At 39.2% G+C, this 25402-nt stretch overlaps 3 protein-coding genes across 4 annotated transcripts; 1 reads left to right on the top strand and 2 right to left on the bottom strand.

Annotated features, from left to right (window-relative positions):
• Window positions 1–429: 429 nt before the first annotated feature.
• Window positions 430–13757, bottom strand: efs (embryonal Fyn-associated substrate). 2 transcript variants are annotated; one of them, XM_083541440.1, is made up of 9 exons: window positions 13730–13757; window positions 13213–13467; window positions 12209–12495; window positions 9295–10569; window positions 8170–8292; window positions 6427–7347; window positions 4782–4850; window positions 4116–4331; window positions 430–3250 (listed from the first exon to the last, which is right to left on the bottom strand). In XM_083541440.1, the coding sequence occupies exons 3-9, from the start codon at window positions 12218–12220 to the stop codon at window positions 3068–3070; spliced, it is 2799 nt and encodes a 932-aa protein (XP_083397566.1). In that variant the 5' UTR covers window positions 12221–12495; window positions 13213–13467; window positions 13730–13757; the 3' UTR covers window positions 430–3067. The 2 variants fall into 2 exon arrangements, with proteins under 2 accessions (XP_083397566.1, XP_083397565.1); XM_083541439.1 differs by lacking the exon at window positions 13730–13757 and having other exon boundaries at window positions 4116–4373; window positions 13213–13422.
• A 591-nt stretch (window positions 13758–14348) lies between these two features.
• Window positions 14349–21556, bottom strand: LOC310726196 (butyrophilin-like protein 9). Its single transcript, XM_083541545.1, has 9 exons — window positions 21434–21556; window positions 18475–18522; window positions 18330–18386; window positions 18132–18230; window positions 17888–17926; window positions 16462–16500; window positions 16313–16339; window positions 16105–16131; window positions 14349–15766 (listed from the first exon to the last, which is right to left on the bottom strand). Exons 1-9 carry the CDS (start codon window positions 21492–21494, stop codon window positions 15246–15248), a joined length of 918 nt encoding a protein of 305 aa, XP_083397671.1. The 5' UTR covers window positions 21495–21556; the 3' UTR covers window positions 14349–15245.
• dhrs4 (dehydrogenase/reductase (SDR family) member 4) lies at window positions 21484–25337 on the top strand. Its single transcript, XM_083541548.1, has 9 exons — window positions 21484–21696; window positions 22596–22708; window positions 22898–23075; window positions 23155–23256; window positions 23954–24024; window positions 24110–24161; window positions 24269–24403; window positions 24539–24594; window positions 25177–25337. The coding sequence occupies exons 2-9, from the start codon at window positions 22599–22601 to the stop codon at window positions 25289–25291; spliced, it is 819 nt and encodes a 272-aa protein (XP_083397674.1). The 5' UTR covers window positions 21484–21696; window positions 22596–22598; the 3' UTR covers window positions 25292–25337.
• Window positions 25338–25402: the final 65 nt, after the last annotated feature.

Genomic DNA, 25402 nt, shown 5'->3' with positions numbered 1-25402 from the left:
AGAGCCGAACGGCGCGCAAACAGCAGAACAGCGCGGCCGAGTGCGTCCTGTGCGTTCGTCTCTTCCGTTTAATCGTTTTACAAATTATTATTATTTAGAAACCGAATAAAATCGCATGTTAAACAGCAATCTGTCGAAAATAAATGTCTTATTTTATATTTAGTTTAAAATGTATACATAATGAAAATTATTAATGAATCCTTCATGTGATATTTTTTCGGGTCTATATCAGGCGATCAAATATTAAACACATCATATCATCCCTATTATACCTATAGGATATAATTTCTATAATATCTATAGGATATAATTCCTTGTATACCTATAGGATATCAAAATAACACCTTTATCATTCCTATAATACATATCAAATCACTCACAATTATTCACAAAAAGCCAAGCGCAGAGCAATAAATACTTCTAGACAAATTCATTTTAACAAAAAAAACTGTATTTGAAATTAAATTGCATTAATGACAAGTACCGGAGTAGGTCGAGCTCCAATAAGCACCCAGAAAGTTGTAAAACAATGATAAGGAAATGAGTGTAAAAAATACATTCTGGTACAAAAAGGAAGGAAAAACATCTCCACATTACATTAAAGTAACGTTTTGACTTGTTGCATGGAGAAATCCCTGGTAACATGTGCATATATATTTTATGGGAGGGGGGGAATCATGCATACATTTACTAAAATAAAAACAATAAATACGAGTAAAATGATTTCAGTAAAACCAACAAAGCACAACACAACTTACTTTTAACAGTTGAACAGTGAGTATTCAAAAATTGTCATAGAAGCCTCTGAATCTGAGATTAGTGAAAAGAGCTGTAGAAGAGTGTAATCAAACTAGAAAATGCCAACTATGAGTGTAATACTGAACTGGTCCACTTGGTGGCGGTGTAAGGCAGGGTAGAATGTGGCGAAAGAAATAAAGCTGAGCTTTGTACGCCTTTGTGTGTTTTCAAATACCCTTGCTTTACAATGCTCCCTGTAGCAATCACTTGTCAACTTTCCGCCATTTTCCCTTGCTAGACCTTTTCCACATTTGTAACATCACAATTTACTCATCACACAGTGCACCAAGTTTGTTATAAATATGTACTCGTACCACACAAACTTATTTGTGTTCAAAACATATCCAGAAAGAACTGAATTAATCCACTTAATTCACATTGCTGTTTGTTGAGTGAAGCCAGTAGGGCAACATTTACACAGCTTCAACCATCACCTCATAGCCAAATGCAGCATTTTATAACCAGAAACAAATCCAAATATGCACTTGCTGGGTGAAAGGAGCAAAACATCCCTGTTTGAGATGAGATCTGAACTTTTTTTTAAACACTATGTTTACATTTGTAGGCAGGTGTAAACAAAATAATTTGTTTTAAATATAACATGTGATTTTCATTTTTTCAATTGGGTTATACATTGCCATCTGGACATGACAGAACTCCTGTGCCTGTACAGAGGTCAAAGGAAATGAACTTTTTAAGTAAATCGCTATTGATTTCTGCTCTTCGCTTTGCCGTCCTGTTTTTTGACCTGGAAATTGACCGCAAGTTTCTTCGAGCCGTTATAATCGTGTGTAGAAATATTAATATTGCATTTATTCATATGCCTAAAGCTGCATTATTCTAGAATAATATGGCAATAAATGTAATGGCAATAAGAAGTTTGTTGGCATCTTTCGACTCATCCGACATGTCTGTACATGACCTTAAAGCGAACACTGAAAAGGTGATGAAACAATATACAGGGCGTTTTCAATCACGTTGCTGGGAAAAGCGCATCTTAAAGACGAGGATTAAGACAATGAAACATATGGAATATTCGTAACGATGTCCCAGTGTTGTGTCTTGACTCTGTATACCGGAAAGTGTAACCATGAGGACGCAGGACAGACAGGCAACAGGCTCGTGTCTGGACTTGTGGATGCACCACAGAAAGTTAAGAACAGCCCATACTCATGAATTGTTCCTGCCTACATTATTATACAGTATTTCCAGCGATTCTTACTAAAAGCTGATTGATTATATATTGTCTGGATTCCAGTTGAAGTGCGAAAAGATTACAACTTTCCACATAGAGTATATCTGCTTCTGTTTTTTTTGTTTTTGTTTATTTTTAAATGATGGTTTATTGATTAATATAGTGGAGAGTATTTTCCCAGAACTGCATTCCCATGGTCATGCTTTTGTCTGTACATGCAGAACCGGCGGTGACGCGAGAAAAAATGGGGACAAAAAAAAGAGAGAAACGGACGGCTGTGAGAAATAGACAGAAAAGAAGGAGTGAAACCTGCTTGACAGGTTTCACACATATTCACCATCGTGGGAAAAGACAAAATTACAAATGATCGCAGGAAAAAAAGAAAAAAAAAAAAAAAAAGATCCCTGCTTCAGGTGGCCCAACCAATTCCCTCAGAAATAAAAACCTTTTTGAATTTCTGCACAAACACACATTGAAGCCGATACTAAATATGAATTGCTTATAAAAAGCAAATGTGTCACATGAGATTTAAGGGCAAAGGGAGGTGAAAAGAAGGCTACGTAAAAAAAAAAAAAAAAAAATACCCAGTAGCCTTTTGTTTTGTACACATGAACAGGAAAATAACTGCACCTGACGTAAACAAGAGTTACCATCCCAGCAGTTGCCGTAAACCGAACCAATACAAAAAAAAAGAAACCACGACGAAACGTGCAACGCGTGTCCTCACACCAAAACAAATACCCACCAATAAGTTAAGACACACAGACGTGTGCTAGGCACAAATAAAGATAAACAAATCACAAACCGGTACAGTCCCACTTACACACACACACACACACACACACACACACACACACACACACACACACACACACACACACACACACAATCGTATATAAACCATCTCGAGGCACAGTTCAACACTTCACCATTAAATCACTGAGTACCGGTGTGATGACACAATCATGATACCTTTTTGCCTACAAACACAAAAAAATGTAAGAAAAATACACTACAAATAAGGCATTGTCATGAAAAAAGGCATTGTCATGAAAAAAAAAAAGACAGAAAACATCAAGATATTTCTGCTAGTCGCTGAAGGAGCCCAGAGAACCCAGCGGCATGCTGGGATAGCTCAGCCACTCTGTCCACCATTTCCTGTGTAGCTTGGACGGATGGGTAATTCTGAGCTGCATCTTTGGTGGCAACGACAACAGACTTCAGGGCTTGACAGAGACGTCCACTGGAGGTGGTGACCTGGAGACACAGTGGACAGGGCGTGAGAGTTGTTTTGTAGACCCCCCATGACATGGGTGGTGTTTGAGGTTTGCATGTAAGCTCATAGTACAGTGGCCTGCAAAATATTATACACATCTTAAAATGCTTGGGCAAAATGCTTTCTCAATGAGAATGCGATATTCGATAAGTAAATAAAAATATAACCAATAAGTACTTTTTGTCCATTTTGAGTGCATGTTCATGTGTTTTAAAAATTCGACATGTGTTTGTTGCTGCGGTTTCTTATTCGCTGTAGCACTTCTTTTTGGTTTGTTAATCTGTTTTGCACTTACAGACCACCAAATTATAGCCACCACTTCAGAGTTGTTGAAACGAATTGGCTGGAGAACCACACATGCCTCGAACAAGACTGATCACCAGTCAGTAAAGTCTTTCACATACACAGTTTAAAAATCCCTAAAATCACTGAATAAGCTCATGTTTAAAAAAAAATTAAAAAAACAACACTAAACCATAGAAGCAAATTTGCTGACTGTTTAGAACTGGAGGAAGAAAAATAGTTCAAGGTTTATTATTGGCTGAACCACTCGTGTAAGAAAAGCATTGAGCTTCGTACTGAATTTTTGTGGACACATGCACACACACACACACACACACACACACACACACACACACAGAACTATTCACAGATGGTTAAAGTCAGTCATGCTTTGGCCGTAATCCATCAAGTAAATCTGCCCCACCTTGCAGTAATAGTTATCACAATGACTATTCAGAACCAAACTACAAGTCAGCAGCAGATACTTAATGTTTTTACAACGGTTATTCGTTCATTCAACGCTTCTGGCATTACGGCGCACCGTATCTCTACATGCAGGCTCACCTTTGCCCTGAGGTCAGTGGAGCTGAGGAGTCGAGCGAGCGTATCTCCGATAAAAACAAGCTTGTGTGCCGTCACAATGAGACTCTTTCCTCTGGAAACAAAGATCCGCGGCGGCTGGTTCCCCTGGACGCTGCTGAACAGTGAGTCGATAGCATCGGCCAGGCAGGAGAGATGAGACAGGCTTTGGGATGAGTAGAAGGAGAGAAGCTCCGAGTCCTCAAGAGACAAAGAGACGGGGAGAGGAGGAGAGGGACTCAACTACATAAAAAAAGGGAGCAATTACTATATAATCACCTAATCACGACCAGCTGAGGGAACTATAATTGGCACATTCCACCATCATTTGTTGAAGTATAATTGTAAGAAGTGTGTAAACATGACGTTTATGATTAATAGCGGTCACGTTCACTGATGGCATATGTGCCGATTTGAAATTTTTAATTGAATGATTAAAGTGACATTACAAATGCAGGCGATTGAATGGCTAATTATAATTATGTGTAAGATCATTAATCTTCAGGGAATCTTTTCTAATTTGTCAGAACAATTTAGAAAAAACTGAGAGAATTAATGAAAACTAAGAGCGAGTCATTGTAAATCATTGACATCAGAACTGAGTTCTGCAAACACAAATGTTCCACTATGGATGTGTGTGTATTTGCTCACTCTGGTATCATTTGTAGAGATGACTTGCGAAGTTTCAACCTGAGAGTCAGGGGGTGGCTCAGGCTTTCCCTGAATTAGGACACACAATCAAATCTTAGTTAACAAAGCATGACAACAGAGCTGTTCTATTCCCTGGTTAGCAAAATGTACGTCTCGTTAACACCAATCATCAATCGTAGAATTCAGAAGACTGTAATACACATTTTGGATTCCTCACTATATCTTTTTTTTCCTAGTTATTATTAACATAAACAACATTTATGGGAAGGAACATGCAAAAAACCTTCTTCAACCCATAGTGTGAAACGCTAACAACTTCATAAACCCGCATTTAGTCATTATTTCCGTACTGCAAGTTCCTGAACTAAATGTTAAAAGCATTTTTATCAGTGCACTGTGAGTACGGAACAGCTATCATATAGATGGAGCTAGAAATAGCGAAGGTCATTGCTTGGTGAAATGCAATCCTTACAGCTTCGTCATGTGTCATCACTGACTCGAATCAGACAACTGCCATTTCGAGTTGGGGGGAAAAAAAAAAGTGCTGTCTATCTAAAATGGCTTTCAAATGGTAAGACATTCCAGTAACAGTCAAGTCCAACGGAAAACACTGCAAAAGATAAATCTGGACTTAAAACTCTAAAACAGTATTGCCTCACACAAATGTCATATGGGAAATGATGTCACCATCCCGCATTCTCAAATCATTTCCCCTGCTTTCACAGATGCTTTTACATTATAGGAAATGGACACAGAACTCCACCTAAGCAGTTCGAAGTTTATCTTAGGAGCTATACATTTATAGAAATCACACAGTTTGACAACCAAATCACCAGCACACGTTTTATCGAAAATTGTATGGGTTGCATAAATTCTTTGAGAACAGAAGACTAAAAAAGGCAGATTTCAGTGAACCAGTTAATTGTAGTCAGTTTCAGATATATTGTGGAGTCACACTTATCCAAGAAGTCTGACTTTATAGTTTCCTCACTGCTGACTTACATTCATTTACATTCCCTTATCCAGAGTGACTTACATTTTTTTATCTGTTGCTCAGGGGCCCAAAAGGGGCAACATGGTGTGGCTGGGATTTAAACAAATGACCTTCACATGACCTCCAGGTCGAATAACAATAAGCTACCACACCACTGATAATTTTGTCCAAAAACACATGCAATGCATTTCCATCTATCACTGTTTGCCTGTTTATTTTCATGTTCCTCACTCCAGTGGTTTTTGTGTTTTTCCAGCTGCAACTCCTGAAAAGTTTCACAACCCCTCTGAACTCCTGCAACTCATACCGCAGCAAGCTCGGTTTCTCTGCACATATAACGAAATAAATAAACTAAATAAACAGTTGCCGGTGCAATCAAATAGGAAGACATTGCATTAATGATTACAGCAAAAATAAATATTTTAAGAAAGAAGAACAATTAGGCATTTGGATTCTGTCGGTTTGTTTTGCTATGGATAAAAGGATGTGGTAGATTAATACCATGATATTGTGAAATCATGACACAACATCTATCCTTATTCAGGGTGGAGACCAGGTACGATATAAGTGGTTGAGAAAATAGTTGAAGCTATAATGACACAGCATTCATGAATGTGACATGAGAGTGATGCAATAAAGCCATATACTGACCTGCAGCTTGACGTATCCTACACTGTCTCCTGCAGGGTACAATGGAGGGGGAGGTGTTAGCCCGATCCCTGCATACTCATTCCCTTGCTCGTCGTCACTCATCTCTCCAGCAAGGGGAAGAGATACTGGTGCTGGGGGTAACGGAAACGCGGGAACAGGAGGAGGGGGGAGCGGGCGCTCCTGGATCCAACTGCCCTTGCGAGATCCCATTCCCCCTGCCATGGGTTTTACCTCGGCAACCGGCAAAGCAGGGAGAGGCCTCCTTGAGAGAGACTCTTGAGAGGGCAGACGGGGTCTTGTTTGACTCTGCAAAAAGGTGGCGGTGTCTTCAAGAGCTCGGCGGACCATCGTGAGCAGACCGTCCGCTGGAGGGGAAGAACCGCACACCGAGAGGGCAGGAAGGAGGTCTGCGAGGCGAGACCATGCCTGTTGAAGAGAAGGCGGGCCTTCGCCAGAATGTCCCGCTTTCCAAACAGACAAGATCTCAGCCAGCGATGCGGCCAGGTCCCGGGAAGGTGTGCCGGCGACCGAGACTGAGCTCAGAGCTGTTTGGACGAGAGAAGAGAGTGAGCTTTTCCACTGGATGTCACCTGACCCTGTGCTGGATGCGGAAAGACGGCACGCGGGAACGTCCAAGGAGAGAGCGGGCATGTCGTAAATGCCACCGTCTACTTCAGAGACATCCTCAGACACTAATTCTGACTTTCCAGAGTTAGGGATGGAGAAAACCTCAGCGTTTCCTCTGGCTTCACCCACTGATCCAGGCATTTCACCAGAGTCTAAAGGCAGACCTGGAAGACTTGGAACGCTGTACACGTCTTCTTCTATGTCTTCGCTCAGGGGAAGTGTTGCCGGGACATTGTAGGTCTGCTGTTGGAGGTCTGAGAGAGGATTCAAGGCATGGGTGGGAACGTCGTAAATCTGACACGCAGAAAAGAAGGAAGAAGGAGTGAGAGAAAAAAAGAGATAGAAAGAGAGAGAGAGAGAGAGAGAGAGAGAGAGAAAGAGGATGTTATTCACATGGACTACAGAGATGTTCTTTTTAGACCCCCATAGGCATCTGTCAATAGCAGCTACAGCTGAATTTAAAACAGACAATAGTCTTGTTCACAAGACAAGTCACTTTTTAGAGCTGAACTCTCTCCATCTTTCCAACACTGGGTGCTGTGTATAAAGGGTAAACTGTGCTCCATTTCTTCACTATTGTGATTTCTTAACAGAGAGCTGGCTCTTTATCCTTTCCCTGCAAGGCTCTCAGTGGCCTTGTTGAGCGCTCTTGTGGCTTAATGTTGGCCTAGAATCAGAGCACGGACGTGGAAGCTGTACTTTCCACTGCCTTATTAAAGGGGGAGAAAAAAAGCAAAATCTCTGGATTAAGTGTGTCATTAAACCCCTGTAAGCAGTAATTACATATTTATAGATATAATTATACATCTGTTAGAGGTGGATAAAAAGGGGGTAACTCCACAAGCGTATCTGTGGTAACTGTTATCGTTAAAAGAAAGTGTCACACCAGCTAGTCGTCCTAAGACAGACGGGTGTGACCAGCTGAGCGAGAGGAAGGCCACAGACTGAAGGATTTAGCTCACAGCAGTGAAAAACAGGTGTGGCCCTTAAACGAAGGAATTAGTTTTTTTTTGTGAGAGAGATGAAACTGCCATTGAGAAGTGATTGTAGGAACAATGACATGCTGAAAAATAAAAAAACCGGTTGCATAAAGCGTTTTTCATGTTGCTCTTTTACCTCCAAACCCTGCTCTGTGTGTAAGGGGACGGCACGGGGGGTGTTATAGATGCTCTCGCTCTCTTCAACAGATACTGAGGAAACTGGCTGCTGCCATCTGTTTGTAGGAGGCGTATCATACACCTGTAGAAAGGACAAATCTATTACAAAACCATCACATGTAAGAGCTAAAGCGTAAAAACTGGCAACTCATTCGGCCAAACAAAGTAAACACACAAATCAACTCTGGTCATTTAAACTTTAGATCAAACCGTAAGCACACAGTCACACAAGATTCACTATACAGTGGAACCTCGGAGCTCGCGGCCTCAGCGCTCGTGACCTCGCATGCTCGCGACTTTCATTCTGACCGGCGACTCTCATTCAGATCGGCTCGTGAGCAACCGCGAGCTGCTCAAAACGCTAGTTTTAACATTTCTAATCAAGGTTTATCTCATTAAAATTGTCTAAAAAATGCTTTAAAACTATTTTTATTATGTATTATTATACTGTACTTCTGTATACTGTATACTGTAAACTGTACTGCATACTTTACTGTACCTGTACTTTATTTTTTTTAATTAAGCATTGTAATTGCTGTTAATTTTCATAAAGTATTGTTAAAATAGTCTAATAATTAAGTGTTATTTTTAAGTGTTAAGGAGTGAAATAGTGTTATTTACTCATTTAAATCGATTTCGTATAGTGTTCTTTGGGTTTTTACTGGGTTGGAAGGGACGAAAATTCCAGGTCCGAGGTTCCACTGTATTTCCCAAAAAATCAAGTAATTATAGACTGCTCAGATTTGATGCTGACAATACATTGGTAGCATTAGCTAACTAGCAGCTAAATATTTTTTGTTTAGCAGTTCCACCATTTTGCTTTCCGAATACAAAAAATAACAACACGGCATCTTGTTACATTGTCATGTTTTGCAAAATTTGCAAGTTCACCCATATAATCATAACCAAACTCAAATTTCTAATTTAAAAAGTGCAACATGGTGATTCTGTTTCAAAAATATCAACCAACCGTGCCAAGGCCCAGGTTCATTGTTAACTTCAAGTACAAACAACTCCACCTGTATAAACATAAAAGTGTAGTTTTACGGTAAATGTGGTTATCTACATTCATCTTTGTTTTTACCTGGTCACCATGGATTCCATCATCAGAATCTATGCACTCTTTCTGCATCATCTGCAGGTCCTTTCTCTTCTCGCCCTCTTTACACTTCTGTCTTTGTTTTTCGTCTGTCACACTCTCTGTGGGTGTCTGCATAGTTGGTTTTGGGACCGGTGATGCTGCCTGACCCTGAGGTAAATCCTTCCGAGTCACACTCCTAACTGGCGGTGCTGGTGGAGGAGGCTTCCGGCCAAAGTTAGGAGACCCTGGCAGACCTGTTTTCCCAGTTCGGACAAACAGAGGAGATCCCTTCACGGAAGCTTGTGATGTTTTTCCACGACCTACCGGGGGAGTGGCACACTGACCCTGCGGTCTGGTAGCTGACCTGCTTGTAGGGGGTGTGTTTACGTTCTGTCCTGAGGCAGTCGATACCACCACAGATCCAGCAGATAGTTTGCGCTCGGCTTGTGGAGTCCTTGTCATCGCTGTCCCTGGCGTTGTTGGACTTTGGTACATTCCTGGAACTTCCTGACTGGCTTTAGCTTGGCTGATTACACCATCTTGAAGCCCTATAACTGGAGTAGTGTTCACAGGAGTTTGATAAAAATCCTCACCGGGTAAAGTTGCCACAGTTGGCCGAGGAACCAAATAGCAGGCATCTGAGTGACCTGGGATGCTCGAGTCTCTCGCGTTTAGATATGCAGCCTCGCCACCTGAATCGGCTGAAGATCTGGGCACAGCACTGGGTGACAGGTACACTGACTCAGGAGCACCCTGAGATCTGTACTGTGCCCCTAGTGGTGCAATTGTGGCAGGAGTCTGATACAATGAACCCACTTCTCCTGCCCGTCCTCTGAGAGAAGGTGAGCGTGGACGTCCTTCAACACCAATATCTGCCCATTCAGGCCGTGGCCTGGCACCAGAACTGGAGTGGGAGCGTGGGCGACTGCTGGGTCCCGAAGCCCCTCCAGGACTCTGGTACACCCCTTCAGCCAGACTCGGAGGAGAGAGATACACTCCGTCGCCATCTTCTAAGCGGTGGCCGTTAACATGTCCCTGATGGACAGGAGAAAGATAAACCGAGTCCACACTGGGAGCACGACGAGCTTCCGGTGCTGTATGGAGCAGCCGTAAACGATTAGCTGGGGCGATGCCTTGGCGTCCGTGTAGAGAGCAAAGCCACCAGCCTGGCAATCCGTCTTGCTCCTGCTCAAGCACCATTAAGATGTCACCTTTCCGGAAAGCCAGCTCTTCCGGACTCTCGGCTGCATTGTCGTACAACGCTTTAGCTAGCACCGTCTAGTAAGAAATGAAAATGAAAAAAGAGAGAAATCACAAAAGAAAGAGAGATTTAGATTAGCATGACAGTCATAGCTTAGAGAGACAGATAAGAGTGATAGAGATAGTCAAAGGGGAAAACAGATCAAGGCCCAATCTCGGCATGGAAAAATAAGAAGTTTATTATACAGAGTATTTGCTAGCACTGTCTGAGAAAAAAAAAGAAAAGGATAAAAAAAATTAAGTTGAAAAGATACAGAATGAAATAAGAATTCAAATTTAGATTGACATTGCTACAGTAAGAGGACTAGCCGCTTGGCTTAATGGAAATAGAAGCGATTATTGGAAATAATTAAAGAGATAAAATACTTCAATTCATGTAAAAAAGAAGGGAAAGAGCAAAAAAATTCAAACGTGTCAAAAAAAAAAAAAAAAAAAAAAACGGTTTCTTTGCGTTTTAATCGTTAAATATTGAAATGCGGAATAGACCACGTTTTACATGTGGGTATTCAGTGCATATAGAGGGGACAGTCAGCCGTATCACACCACACCAGCATACCAGAAATGCCATTCATATCACAATCTGGCTAAGAGAATCCACTGAGTTCAGATTTAAAGACCTAAATCAATTTCTCCAGGGTCACTCTGCAGAGATCCACCTCGAGTGAATATTACTCTGGTTTGACTTACACAAGTATTACTGGCAGAACAGGATTAAACCAAGCAGGCAAACAGCAAGCCAAGCCAAACATAAAGACCAATTACACAGAATAACTCTCCAGTTTGCATCGGTTAAGCAGATCACACAAACAACTACCCATGAGATAAAATGACCTTGTTTTTTTGTTTTTTTTTTCTTGCTTGACAAACAGAAAGTGGCAGAAGCTGCGAAAAGACTGACGGAGGTCAGAAAAGTCTCTAAAACCAACGGTTACATCGGCTTTTCTCTCAATACAGAAAGTAGCATCACCTCAATAAGAAGTGTGTACAAGTCGAACAGCCTGATTCTTTTAAATGAGAAACAAAAATGATTTCTTTTTCTCGCAGCAGTTTAATAAACCTGAGCAAGTTTTGAATAAGAGATGATGGGTAATGTTAAATCTCATTTTCTAAGGAGGCCTCACATCTGTCCAATTGGCATTCGAATAATCCAGGTGTGTGTCCATTACACGTGCAGCATCGGGGCTATTCGGAAAAGTCTCACGCAAAAGGAGTCATCGTTCTACTTGGTAGAGATGAGCATTGTCTCTACTGACTGACAACTGGTTACTAACCCTACACATATGGTAAGTGTGACTTTACTGGCCGCCTTTATTAAAGCACAATAAAGTCAATAAATAAATGAGAGCCAAAGAAAGGGAGCAGATGATAATGAGAGGGGGAGGGGGTTCCACATCTGTCCCCTGGTTTTAGGGGTCCTTTTGTCTTCCGCTCAGGCTTTACCTCTCTCATTTTCTCTGTCTTTCTCTGTCTCTCTCTCTCTCCCTCGGGGGGGAATGAGACAAGCTGAGCCCCGATCGCTTCTCCTCCCATTTCCCTGAGGGATTTCAAACGATTGGTCCCAACAGCAGTGGATTTAACAGTGGTGAATGTTAAATACCAAAGTTTGCATGTCAGTCTTTTATAGGCTTTCGATAAAAAAAAAAAGACACACACTTACAGAGAGGGACATGACTGCAACCGATGTCTGCGTCCAAGCTCGGCCCGGGTGTTCGTCGGTTCTGATCGAATGTTTTTTGTTTTTAAATAAAAATTTCCTCGTTACTTATGTAGTGTGTGACCCATGTGTACATCTATCCGAGCCAGGTGTTGACCCAGATGTGGCGTAGACCGGCGTTTGATCAGAAACAAACGTTTCTTAGCATCAACGAGGGTCGATCGCACGCTGCAGGTCGTCTTCCTCGCTGTGTCACATCGCCTTCCATAACGTCATCTCCTCATCTGTACCTGAAGATTCAAAATGTACAAATGTTTTCATATTTTATTTCAAGGAAACTATTTCATGAGCAGTGCAACAAAAAAAAGTGGTAGTCAAGTGCTCATAATCACAGCATTTACAGCCTCGAAACATTTAATGAGCTCCTATTAGGTGTCAATAAGATAGTAATAAACAGTTTGTTCACAGGATAATAAAATGGGAAATGGGTTCATTCGGTTCCTGTGATGCATAATAGTGAATTAAACACCATTTTGGTTTTGATACATTTACCTTTTTTATACTATAGTTACATTTGTTACCTGCCCCATGTGTCATTACGATTCAGGAGAGTGTTTGAGACAGATAGGAGGCACGTGATGAATATTTAGTGGATTTTTTGGCTTTTTGAACGACCACGTTTCGTTTCCAGCTCAATAAACCCCATTAAAGAGAGAGAAAGAAAGAGAGAGAGAAAGAGAGAGAGAGAGAGAGAGAGAGAGAGACTACTAACGCTACCATCTCACGTTCACAACAAAAGGACGTCCACGTACAGCTGAAATGTGTTTTTTTCAGTGAAGATTATGCGATTCCCAGATTTCCATTATGGATGTCTGGGAAGAGCAAAGAGGAAAAACTGGACTCGTTTTTCAACAAAGGAGCTTAAGTGAAAATCGGCATGAAATAAATCCGTTTTAAATAAATAAATGAATAGAAAAATATATATACGTGGATAAACGACGTCTTACCGTCACTCCGCCGAGCAAGACATCACGGAAAAGCAAGACGAGGCGGAAAAGACGCTCCTGGAAAACCGCGCTGTAGATTTTTTTTGGATTCTTCGCTGTTTTTTCGTGCTTCATTTGCCTTGCTCCATTTGCTCGGCCCTACCCCCGGCCTTCTGCACGGGCCACTCGGGTTTGGGATTACACACACACACACAGGTTTAGAGCTCCCCCCTTTACAATAATGAAGCCCCAGGCGCTCTGCCCCCTGCTGGACAACTGCGGGAGAAAAAAAACAGCAACTCAAATACCACTGTGAATTAATCATATATACAATACAGTAGTTTCACACTTCATAATCTAAGAAGTAATTATTATTATTTTTGTATTTAATTTTTTTGTTACAAATAATTGTATTATATACAGCGTTATAACTGCCACTCTTGTTCGTTTATGAGTTGCTTCATGAAGCCTTCAACTAAAATAAAGTCTTCTACATAAACTGAAAATGAATAGTATGTGAAGAATAGAGCACACAGACCTTTTGGTCCTCTTAGATTTGCTTCCTCAGCTCAGACTACACCTGTTACACTGAATTTAATTTTGGCAAGTGGTGTGTGTGTGTGTGTGTGTGTGTGTGTGTGTGTGTGTGTGTGTGTGTGTGTGTGTGTGTGTGTGTGTGTGGTTGTGTGGAATGGAGAAAGGGGAAGAGGGGTAGGTTTTTATATCTTGTTAAGGACCATATGTCCCCAGAAGGACAGTACTATCTTACAGTTTTTGTAGTTCTCACCATGATAACAGCCTTTTTATTTTTATAAAAAGCAAAAGAGGTAAAATAGCTGCATTACTGATTAAGTCAGTGCAGAGACACACATTGGGAGTGTGTTGGGGGAGGACATGTGTATTTATCACTCTTGAAGGGAACAAATGTTCTATGATTCAAAACTGTGACAGGTTTGAAGTTGTGGGTCTGCCTGGCTATTAGCCAGTCAATAATGGGAGTTTTTGTTTTTCAAACCAAATTAATGCATTTTCAGAAAAGTTCCAACTAGCTTTTCTAAAGAGCAATGAATCACATTTTAGTTACAATTAGACAGACTGCATTGCAGTAGTATTTTACTACAGTAATACACAAGCTGATGAAGTGTTAAAAGTGTTAGAGCAGTGGTTTTCTGGTCTGATTTTCTCCACATGTTCTCATTATTTTAACAAATATTACAGTGCTTTGAAAATAAAGAAAGCTAAATATGTTCCCTATACACATGCTATACTCATGTGGCACGTAAGGACCACCACTGCTAAATGTTTACTTTTTTCAACAGATCAACAGTCCATTATCTCATATGTGCACACATTAGATCAGTAGTTTTTGTCCACTGCTGTATGTTCTCCTTGCTCTGATTCACCCGACTCAGCGAATGATAATGACCTCATTAACTGAATGAGACAGGAAGAAAAAAAAAACAGATTTGTGCAGTGTGTGGTCTCAGGAACTGGGATGGATTAAAGTACAATATATTTTTTATTGCAAATGTTCTGCACTGAACATTCAAAAAACACATTAAGTTCTTTAGAATAAAAAGGAACAATGTGAACTTCCCAGTTTACTCCCAGCTGCTCGCCTGTTTCGGCGTAGGAGTATTAATTAAACCTCTTACAGTATTTGAAATCTCATCTTCAATTATATTTTCAGAACAGAACAGATGAGACGATATGATTGTTGAATGTGCCTGTGCCCACAAACTTTTTATATTGTTTAAAGGATATAATACACACTAACTTCAAAACATCCTACAATATTTATACAAACAGGGAGGCATATCATAGTCACTTTTCACAAGGGAAACAATCACTCATAAAGAGAGAGAGAGACTGATCATTTCCTGCCCTTTACGCGTTAATAGATTATGAGTTGTATTTTGCAGGTTGATGTACAGATTTTTTTGGGGCTATTTCCAATAATAGAAGTTCAAAATGAGGTTGAAAACACATTAAAAGCAATAATGCTGCTTTGACTTTAAATGAAGGCACATTAATAGCTCATTAAACTGACCTACTCAAACAAATGTAAAGAGCCACTCTTGGGTTTCCTGCATCTGAACTTGAACAGATGCATAGAAACGAAGTTTTTCTTTAAAGGTGGTAAGATAAGTGTGTAGGTGACGTTTAACCACTGAATCGTAGAAGGACACTTGACCTCTTGCGTAGTCCAAATACAGACCAAGTCTAGCCGGAGTGACGTGTTGTGTCGGAGTGACTTTATTATCGTTGATTATTATTTTACCCCCTGTTGAGGCGATGGTCCAAATGCCACCAGCAGGATGTGTATCAGGGGTGCTATCTGCATCGAAAGACTCCACGCGCAGGCCCAGAGTCCACGGCACACTCTGCGTCACCTTCAGCTCATAATAAGACCTGGTGTTCAACAGGTTCTTGGACGAAACACAGATACACACCAGGTATGTCTCGTCCGTCGGGACACGGTGAGGACTGCTAAAGGACGCTTGGTAGAGACTTTTACCATTATTGCTCACTTTGAGGAGGTAGTGAGCCGAATGAGGGTTAAGAGTCATATCAGCTGTTGACAAATAGCAGAAAAAAAAAAAAATATTCCATCAACAATGAGAAGCATTCATTAGAAATACACCCAACTAGTTGTTAGGCTGCTTGACACTGGGTTGTGTGTTTTACAGGAAATTAAACAATTACAGGAAATCTATTGGATATTACAATAACATATAGGTGGCTGACTGAGTGTGTTTATTCTGTCTGATATCCAGCATGCATATGTTACAGAAACAGTGTGAGCCACAATAATGCTATGAATCTGCACAGCTGCATTTCAGCTGAAGATACGTCACAAATGTGTCGTTCATTGACATGGCAGTACAATTTATACAATTTATGTTACTGTACCTTTAGCTGCTACAATCCAACTCCACACTGTAAACAAGCAGAGAGAATCATTACACCTCAATAGAACTTGACACCGAAAAGGTTTTGGAAAAAAAAAAAAGACAAATTAAAACTAATCTATAATTAAACTGGCAGCGGCACCAATTTAAGTTAAGCATTTAAGAATTTGAAGACAGAGCAGGCAAGTGTAAGGAAACATGTTTCTCACCTTCCTCTGGAACAATGCCTTCTTTCCCTGGTGGGAATACAAACAGGGTAAAACATTATTCTGGACATGTCAGACAAGAACTACACTCATGCATATTCACGTGGCTGAAATGCCAATGATTATTACAACAATGCAAATTCGGGACTCACTTGACAAGCTTAGAAACTCCTTAGAAACCTCTGATACTCCTGAAGGAGAGAGAGAGAGAGAGAGAGAGAGAGAGAGAGAGAGAAGAAAGAAAGAAAGAAAGAAAGAAAGAAAGAAAGAAAGAAAGAAAGAAAGAAAGAAAGAAAGAAAGAAAGAAAGAAAGAAAGAAAGAAAGAAAGAAAGAAAGAATTGTTAATGTTCTGGTGACACAGCTGCATTTTGACCATATAATACACAGTTATAGAAGGTAGAAGGTAGTTAAAGAAGATATTTATAATTTACTATAAAACATCAACCAGATTGGAGTCTTTTTTTGAGTCTGGTTGATCAAAAAGGTTTATTGCTCGTGTTGTCTTAGGGAGCTTGTCCTTACCACTGTTGCTTCTGCCTTTTTCTCATTATGAATATATTTTAAATTAATATCCTGATTTGATATATTTCTTTAAAGCTGTTTAGTGACAATGTCCATTGTTAAATGCACTATATTAAACATTTTTATATTTGTACTGAAGTATTGTGCTAAAGTACTAAAAAAGTATTTTTTTTAAGTATTTTCATTTGGGGAGACTTTAACTTCACTACGTTTTAAAGTCAAATAATATGAGTGGATAAAAACTTAACTGGTCAAACACACAGCAAGTCAGCAATCCGGGTTTTGAACTTGTGATTGCCACTTGGTGGTATCTAATTAGCCTAAACATACAGTTTAGCGTCAGTTTAACAGCAAGCAGAATATTTAGAAAGGAATAAATGCTGGAAGAAACTCCTGACTCGATCTTGCTACAGCACCCGTGACCTTATTCGCACAATTCTTTTATTGGGACGCATGATTATTTTAATTAGATATCAAATTAAAGTTTGACTCATTAATATCACTTTATGTAGAGACTGGTGTGCTAAGAGTAACATTAGAGTCTGTTCACATGAACTGAGTTGATTAAGTAAAAATCTCATGACAAAAATGATATATGAAAAATGATTATAGCCGTAATAAATCATAGTACTTTGGATACTTAAGTACATTTAAAGGCAAATACTTTTGTACTTTTACTGGAGTAATATTTTACCTTCTGTATCTATACTTTAACTCAAGTACATGGTTTGTGTGATTCGTCCACCACTGTGATAACAAATATTACTAAATTAAATTAAACTGATTTTGTCAGATCTACAGCATTTTCCATAAAAGTAGAATAAATCAAACGTGTTGATAGACTATTAAATCAAAAACTTGCACTTTAACAGGGTTTGTAGACTTTGTAACTACTGTCATTACCCAAGTCGTATACGAAACAGATTTACAAAACTGTAAAGCTTCTTTAGTGCAAACCTGTATAATTATTTAATAAAGATTTTTAGAGACACTTTAAGTGATTAGACACCATTATGGAAGTTCATCAATCAGTATTATTGGAGAATAGCATTTACCTGAGTAAAGCTGCTCACTCACTTCCCTTAATCTATAAGCTGTCAAAGTGAGAAAGTGTTGCAGTTCATTTAGTGTTGTTAATCAAAGCAATGTGAAATCATCTAAAATGCAAAAAACAAAAAAAAACATACTAAAATAATCCTGATCAGATTTTCACATCCGAAGCTTGTTGTTTAAATTGTTTAAATTTGTTCAATGAAATCTATCATACAAACATCCTGAAAAAAATTTATCTTCTCTCACCAGTGATAACAACTCCACCAAAGAGACCGAGAATAATGATGGCGATGATCGTAGCTGAAATGTTCAGAGTCCTTCTCGACAGAGTGACATTGTCTACAGCTGTTGAAATCAGAAAACACAGAGCATAGACAGTATATTAAATGTGAAACCTGTTTACTGAAAATATACTCAATTGTATAATTTTATTAAAGCTTTTACGTTCTGTATTGTGTGTTGTTGCAGCCTGTGCAGATGTGTCATTTTGCTGGTTGCCAGCTAGGCATAATCAAACAACAGATATAATTAATTAAATATACATTTTTACTGATACAACAGTTATGATTTATAATAGATCATTTCCTACCCTCTTCTTCAGCCTCAGGGTTGTTGTCTGAGGAACTACCAAGCATGTCTAGAAAAACAGATGAAGTTGAAGTGAAAGATATTCTGGACAGGGATTTAGATTGAACACAATTCTTATTTAAATGATTCAACAATCCATTCAAGTTAAAGATCTTCATTTGAATAGAAATGAGGGGGGGGGGGGTATGTTTGTTACACTGCTAGAAATCACAAATTGTTATTATTGTTATGATTATTTATGCTATTATATTACATTTTAAGTTTGAATAGCTATAACTATGAGTAGGGTAGATTAGTGGTTAAAGAATTGGACTTTTAAAGGTTGTGAGTTTTTTAATGCTGGATCAAATCAGATGAAGCAGTTGAAGCTCAGCTGCTCACGTGTCAGGGGAGTTACTGCTTCTTACCAGCATAACTCCCCGTTTATGAAATTAGCTTTGTGTGAAAATGCTACACTGTGTTACACACTATACTTAATAATAATAATAATAATAATAATAATAATAATAATAATAATAATAATAATACAAATCGATAAAAAAGAAATGAGGACGATCAAAAGTTATCTCGGTACGGGGTTGCCAGATTGAGACATACCTCCATTCACATCCTGAAAATATACTACTGTTCCTTTGAGACACGTAACCTGTGAAAGGTTTAAACATTTGTACATAATCATGCATACGTACATTGGATGTAGTTGATTCAAACCTGCCTGCGTATTTATAAATATAGTGATTAGTTTATTTATTAATAATTCCGTCATTTTGCGGGGTGAGTATGCTCTAATTTGGCAACCCTAATGCAGCTCGATTCACGACTAATATAATTAGATTTAAATTTTGAAATGTTCATTTGTTTTTGTTTGACAGATAAGTTTCATTTTCAGGTAATTGTTAAACCAAAATACTAAAAAAATGCCAAAAGCTAAAACAAATGTAAAGTATGATGTAGTGTTATATGTGATTATAATATTTTTCGTCAACTTTGTCGCGCTCTGTTTGCAGCAGCGCTCTCCAGTGGACGAGAGGGGAAATGTATTTTCCGGATTTATTTTTTTACTTGTAAAAAATAAATAAATAAATAATTTTTTTTATTAATTCCCGAAACAGTTTAGGTTAGGTCTAATAAATTACTGGTGACCAGATGACATACCAGTAGAAGCATGGAGATGTTTAGGAGAGATGGCAGTTGAGTTTTTAACAAGATTGTTTAACAGGATTTTGTAAGGTGAGAAGATGCCTGAGGAATGGAGAAGGAGTGTGCTGGTATCTTTAAGAATAAGGGAGATGTGCAGACCTGCAGTAACTACAGGGGAATAAAGTTGATCAGTCACACCATGAAGTTATGCAAAAGAGTAGTGGAAGCCAGGCTGAGAGAAGAGGTGACCATATGTGAGCAACAGTATGGTTTTATGCCGAGGAAGAGCACCACAGACGCATTATTTGCTTTGAGAATGTTGATGGAGAAGTATAGAGAAGGTCAGAAGGGGTTGCATTGTGTGTTTGTGGATTTAGAGAAAGCGTACGAAAGGGTGGCAAAAGAGAAGTTGTGGTATTGTATGAGGAAGTCAGGTGTGTCAGAGAAGTATGTGAGGGTGGTGCAGGACATGTATGAGGACAGTGCGACAGCAGTAAAGTGTGCAGTAGGAACGACAAACTGGTTCAAGGTGGAGGTTGGACTGCATCAAGGATCGGCTCTGAGCCCTTTCCTGTTTGCAGTGGTGATGGACAGGTTGACGGTCAAGGTCAGACAGGAGTCTCCGATGGCTTCACCATCTCTACACCATACAACCTTCTCTCTCTCTCATTTTACTCATTCATCAGCTCCTTAAAATTTGATTGTTTGTTGCATTGCATTTGTATGTTTGTTGTATATTGGTGCAAAGGGTCAACAAATATATATTTTTTATCTTGTGTGCTTTATGTTAATTTAACACTTCAAATTTACTGATTCCCTTTCATTTGACTTGATCAGATTTTTTTTTATTTTTTGCCAATAATCTAGACAAATGTTTGGTTATTTATCACCAGTAATTTATTAGACCTAACCTAAACTGTTTCGGGAATTAATTAAAATTTTTATTTATTTATTTATTTACAAGTAAAAAAATAAATCCGGAAAATACAATTCCCCTCTCATATAGGACTGTGGTGCGACCTGCGATGTTGTATGGTTTAGAGACAGTGGCATTGATTAAAAGACAGGAGGTGGAGCTGGAGGTAGCAGAGCTGAAGATGTTGAGGTTTTCGTTGGGAGTGACGAGGATGGACAAGATTAGAAATGAGTTTATTAGAGGGACAGTGCATGTAGGACGTTTTGGAGACAAGGTGAAGGAGGCGAGATTGAGGTGGTTTGGACATGTGCAGAGAAGGGACATGAGTTATACTGGTAGGAGAATGCTGAGGATGGAGCCACCAGGAAGGAGGAAAAGAGGAAGACCAAGGAGGAGGTTTATGGATGTGGTGAGGGAAGACATGCAGGTAGTTGGTTTAAAAGAGGCAGATGTAGAGGACAGGAGGGTATGGAGACAAATGATCCGCTGTGGCGACCCCTAATGGAAGAGAGCCGAAAGAAGAAGAGGAAGAAGAAGAAGAAGAAGACTACAAATGCACAATCAACCTATACTGTACATTAGAATAATATACATGGTTGATATATGGACAGAAGTCATAGTTAAAAATATTATATTTAAAAAAAAAAAAAAAAAAAAAATAATGTGTAGATCTAAAATTACACAACACAAAAAATATTTTATAATCAATATTTTTACGGTTTTTTTTTTATTTTACCAGAGGCATACAAGGCTAGTGTTTGTTTCTTTAATTAAGGAAATGTGTTTGGAAAGAACATAAACAATTTTTTTCTGTTAGAATATAAATAATATTGAATATAGATATGAATAGAAATATTGAACATAAAAGTCTACGATTGTTTTTTATTTAAAATTTATTAAATACCTTCTAAAGTGACGCGCACCCAATCAGATCCAGTTGTAGTCACAATTTCTTCCGCAAACATGGCCGCCCAATAGAAAGCACTAGGACGAATACCAAATACACCCTAACTCCTTTTACAAGTGTACAAGGACACGTTAGAGAATAACGGCACGCTCACGTGCACTAAATACAAAAGACGCTACTATTTAGAATCGAGCCCTCCTGCTAAATAAACCTAGCAGATCAAATACTGGTGAGAAAACTTTGACCCTGCTGCCATAGAGGTAATATACGATTTTCTGTCTAAAACTGTTTACACAATATTGTATTGTTAGTTAAACAATGAAGTGTTTGAATAAACAGCGAACGACAAGCTATTTATTGTTGCAGTAAACACCTAAAATGTCCTGATTGACCTGCAATAATGTATTCTTACAGAACCATACAGTGAGTTGTGTAACTTATTTGTAGTGTGTTTGCAGATCTACAGTAACCCGGATGATCCACCAGTCACTAAACAATGTCGATCACTGTCTAACTTACTGTGCACTGCATGAAGATCATAATCAGCCTCAAATGCCAGTGAAACCATTGTACACAATTCCACAACAAATCTTTTATTATGTACTGCTCTCAATGGTCATTAAATGATTCATCATGTAATTATAAGGTTGTAGGTATACAATTACATCTTTTACTCTGAACAACATCCCAGCAACACTACGCTTTCAGTTTGAATGCTGTTATTTGGGAAATTGATAGTTCAGTGTGGGTTTTGTATTCAGGTACAGCTTTTTTTTCAGTTCATTGTCAGCTCTTGGGTTAAGAAACTGTCCATCCTCATCTAAAAGCGCCCAATACTGTGAAAGTACCGGATAATAATAAACACACAAAAATAAGCTGTTGTCTGTAAATCAACTGTGTCATAAAGACACCAATCAGTGTTTAATGCCCTCCGTATACACCAGAACAACACACTTCCGGGGTAGTAAAATCGAATAATATGATAGTGTCTAGACATTTTGAAAGGTCGTGAAACATTTTGTATTCCGTCAGCATCTCATTAAATGTTTAGAAATTTGATCCGGGCATTTTCAATGACCAATTTTGATTAAAAAAAATAAAGAAAAAGAAACTGTATTTCGATAGCACAAAACACTAAAATTTTTGTCACTGTTCATAGGTAATGTTGAGGGCTGTGACCAAGTGCTTTCTTCATCCCGTCGCTGGTAGAAGAATGATGTCGTACAGCAGTCTTAGTGGAAAAGTTGCCATAGTTACTGCTTCCACCGATGGGTAAACATACTGATGTTGCCATAGTCACTGCACCCACAGATAATATCATGTTGGAGCACACTGTAATTTTGTCCTGTCGCACTAAACCTGAATTTGGATTCAGCAACATAAGTGGTAGTCATGGCTAGGCAGACTATAGACGCTAATAATTCACTGTCGATAATAACTATGCACTGGTGACATTTCCAGGATTGGCCTGGCAGCTGCACAGGCGTTGGGGAGAAGCGGCGCTCATGTTGTAGTGAGCAGTCGTCGACAGGCCAACGTGGACAATGCAGTGTCGCAGTTACGCGGTGAAAACATCCAAGTCACTGGCACTATTTGTAATGTGGGAAACAAAGAGGACAGAGAAAAACTGATTAACATGGTGAGTGTGTTAAACATGGAACGACGACACTCTGGAACTTATTTTTGGAGCTGATATTTATCAGGTGTTTTCCTTGCAGACTGTGGAGCAGTGTGGTGGTATTGACATACTGGTCTCTAATGCAGCCGTGAACCCATTCTTTGGAAACATTTTAGAATCCACAGATGCGGTCTGGACTAAGGTGAGGTTTAGAGATCTTATAGATTTTCTATGAATATACCCTGAAGGAGGCGGTAGCTCAGTGGTTAAGACTCTGGGTTACTGATCGGAAGGTCGGATTTCAAGCCCTTCACCCAAGACCCTTAACCCTGAGTGCTGTACATGGCTGACCCTGTGCTCTGACCCCAGCACCTAACATCACTGTGCTGTAATGTACATGTACATTATAATACACCTTTATTATATCACCTAATAAATAGGAACATCTGTTCTTACATCCGACTATTCATGTAGCAGCAGTGCCATGTATCAGGCAGAAACCGGTCAAGCACACACTAGAAATCAGAATGAAAAACAAAAAAGTGATTCGTGACTTCATGAAATTGTTATTGTAGTCAATTTGGCTGAGAGGTATAGAATCTGTACAAGTCAAGTCAAGACAAGCACAAGGTTTAGATTGTTGTGCATTCTGAGATGCTTTTCAGCTCACCACAGATGTAACTAGTGGTCATTTGCGATTGTACTCTTTCTTCTCATGATTTGTTTACAATAGAAGGTTAATTAAACTTCAATTGGAAACAGGGAACCCATTTAAATTTGCCTGTAAAACATGGCAGGATGTTCTACATATTCTAAAGACCTGCTGCTCCTCCGATGGTTGATCTGAAGCATAAACCTGCATATATTACTAACTTGCATCTTGTGATCTCGATCCTCAGATATTAGATGTGAATGTGAAGTCTTCTTTTCTTCTGACCAAACTAGTGGTGCCTCACATGGAGAAAAGAGGGTGAGGGAATAAAAAAATAAATCCTTCGAGTTGTTTCAGTAAATCTAGTTCTGAAAGCAATATTACTCAGCGTTCTTCTTTTCAGAGGAGGCTCCGTGGTGTTTGTGTCTTCTGTAGCAGGCTACCAGCCAATACCGGTGAGAGCTATATGTAAATTGATGCGACATTAAATTGGTAAAATGACCATATTTCATTTTCAGCCTGAATCGTGTTTTTTGAGTCCACTTTGTTGCCTGTGCATTAGGGTCTGGGTCCGTACAGCGTGAGTAAGACAGCACTGTTGGGCCTAACGCGAGCTCTTGCTCCTGAACTCGCTCAGACTAACATCAGGGTCAACTGCGTAGCTCCAGGAGTCATTAAAACACGCTTCAGTTCAGCTGTGAGCAGTTATATATTAAAGCTTCCTTTCCTACTTTTATACCACAAAATAATTTCTTTGATCCTCTCTTCCTGACTTATCTCAAACATTAGAAAGCACGCATTTGCCTTTGCTAAACTCTCCATGTTGTTGCAGCTGTGGCAGAGTGAGGAAGTGGCCTCCGAGTTTCTAAAGATGCTGAGCATTAAAAGGTATCAGAATTTTGCCAAAATAACAGTTTTATACTGCTGAGGTCACTATACAGCATGTGGCAATAAAAAAAAACAAGACATAATGCACATGTGCTTGGCTTTCTGCTTAATTTTTAAACACAGTAATCCCCTGTTTACCGATAAACAGACACCACCCCAAAATATTTTTTTTTATTATTATTGTTAAAGTTGTAAATCATCCTCCCACACACTTTAAACACACACAGAAAACATTTGCAAGAATATAGCGAGATTAATTCTGTGTAAATTGGTAGAAAAACAGTACACTATCACATTTATAGTGAGGACATGTACTATACAGTATACCATTACCATTGCTCGTTTATTGGTTGAAGTGTCCTATGACCTCAAAAAAGAGGCTGAGGCAAATTAGTTATGTGGCAAATGCAATTCCGCAATAAACCATGGGCGCGAGATTTGAACCGCGGTAAAGGGGTGGATTACTGTATAATAAATTTCACAAGAAGTGTGAGATTAGTGTCACAGACTGTAAAACTTTACAAATAATGAATGATTATGATATTGCATATTAAAATGGTGACGTGTACAATTTGCTCGTAGGTTGGGAAAACCAGAGGATATCGGAGGTGTGATTGCTTTCTTGTGTTCAGACGATGCCTCATACATCACCGGAGAGACCATTACTGTCACGGGCGGCATTAACTGCAGACTGTAGGGGTTTTGGTTTAACAAGACTCGATAATAATAACAATAAAAAACAACACACTTTTTGTACACAATTGTTCTATAAATAATTCAAAGGTGTAATTTAGTATTAAATATGATC

This window comes from Silurus aristotelis (genome assembly GCF_946808225.1).
Source record: "Silurus aristotelis genome assembly, chromosome: 5".
NCBI lineage: Eukaryota > Metazoa > Chordata > Actinopteri > Siluriformes > Siluridae > Silurus > Silurus aristotelis.
Note: the sequence above shows the minus strand (reverse complement) of the source record. Positions and strands in the feature narration are given on the sequence as shown.

Coding starts and splice junctions, on each gene's coding strand:
- dhrs4 (XM_083541548.1), top strand. CDS start 22,599: ATGTTGAGGGCTGTGACCAAGTGCTTTCTTCATCCCGTCGCTGGTAGA. Junction 23,076..23,154: donor GAGAAAAACTGATTAACATG/GTGAGTGTGTTA, acceptor TTTTCCTTGCAG/ACTGTGGAGCAGTGTGGTGG. Junction 24,404..24,538: donor AAACACGCTTCAGTTCAGCT/GTGAGCAGTTAT, acceptor ATGTTGTTGCAG/CTGTGGCAGAGTGAGGAAGT.
- LOC310726196 (XM_083541545.1), bottom strand. CDS start 21,494: ATGTTTGCGGAAGAAATTGTGACTACAACTGGATCTGATTGGGTGCGC. Junction 18,523..21,433: donor GGTGCGCGTCACTTTAGAAG/GTATTTAATAAA, acceptor CTGTTTTTCTAG/ACATGCTTGGTAGTTCCTCA. Junction 15,767..16,104: donor TTGGATTGTAGCAGCTAAAG/GTACAGTAACAT, acceptor ATTTGTCAACAG/CTGATATGACTCTTAACCCT.
- efs (XM_083541439.1), bottom strand. Junction 7,348..8,169: donor ACACAGAGCAGGGTTTGGAG/GTAAAAGAGCAA, acceptor TCTGCGTGTCAG/ATTTACGACGTTCCCACCCA. Junction 4,851..6,426: donor TAGGATACGTCAAGCTGCAG/GTCAGTATATGG, acceptor GTCCTAATTCAG/GGAAAGCCTGAGCCACCCCC.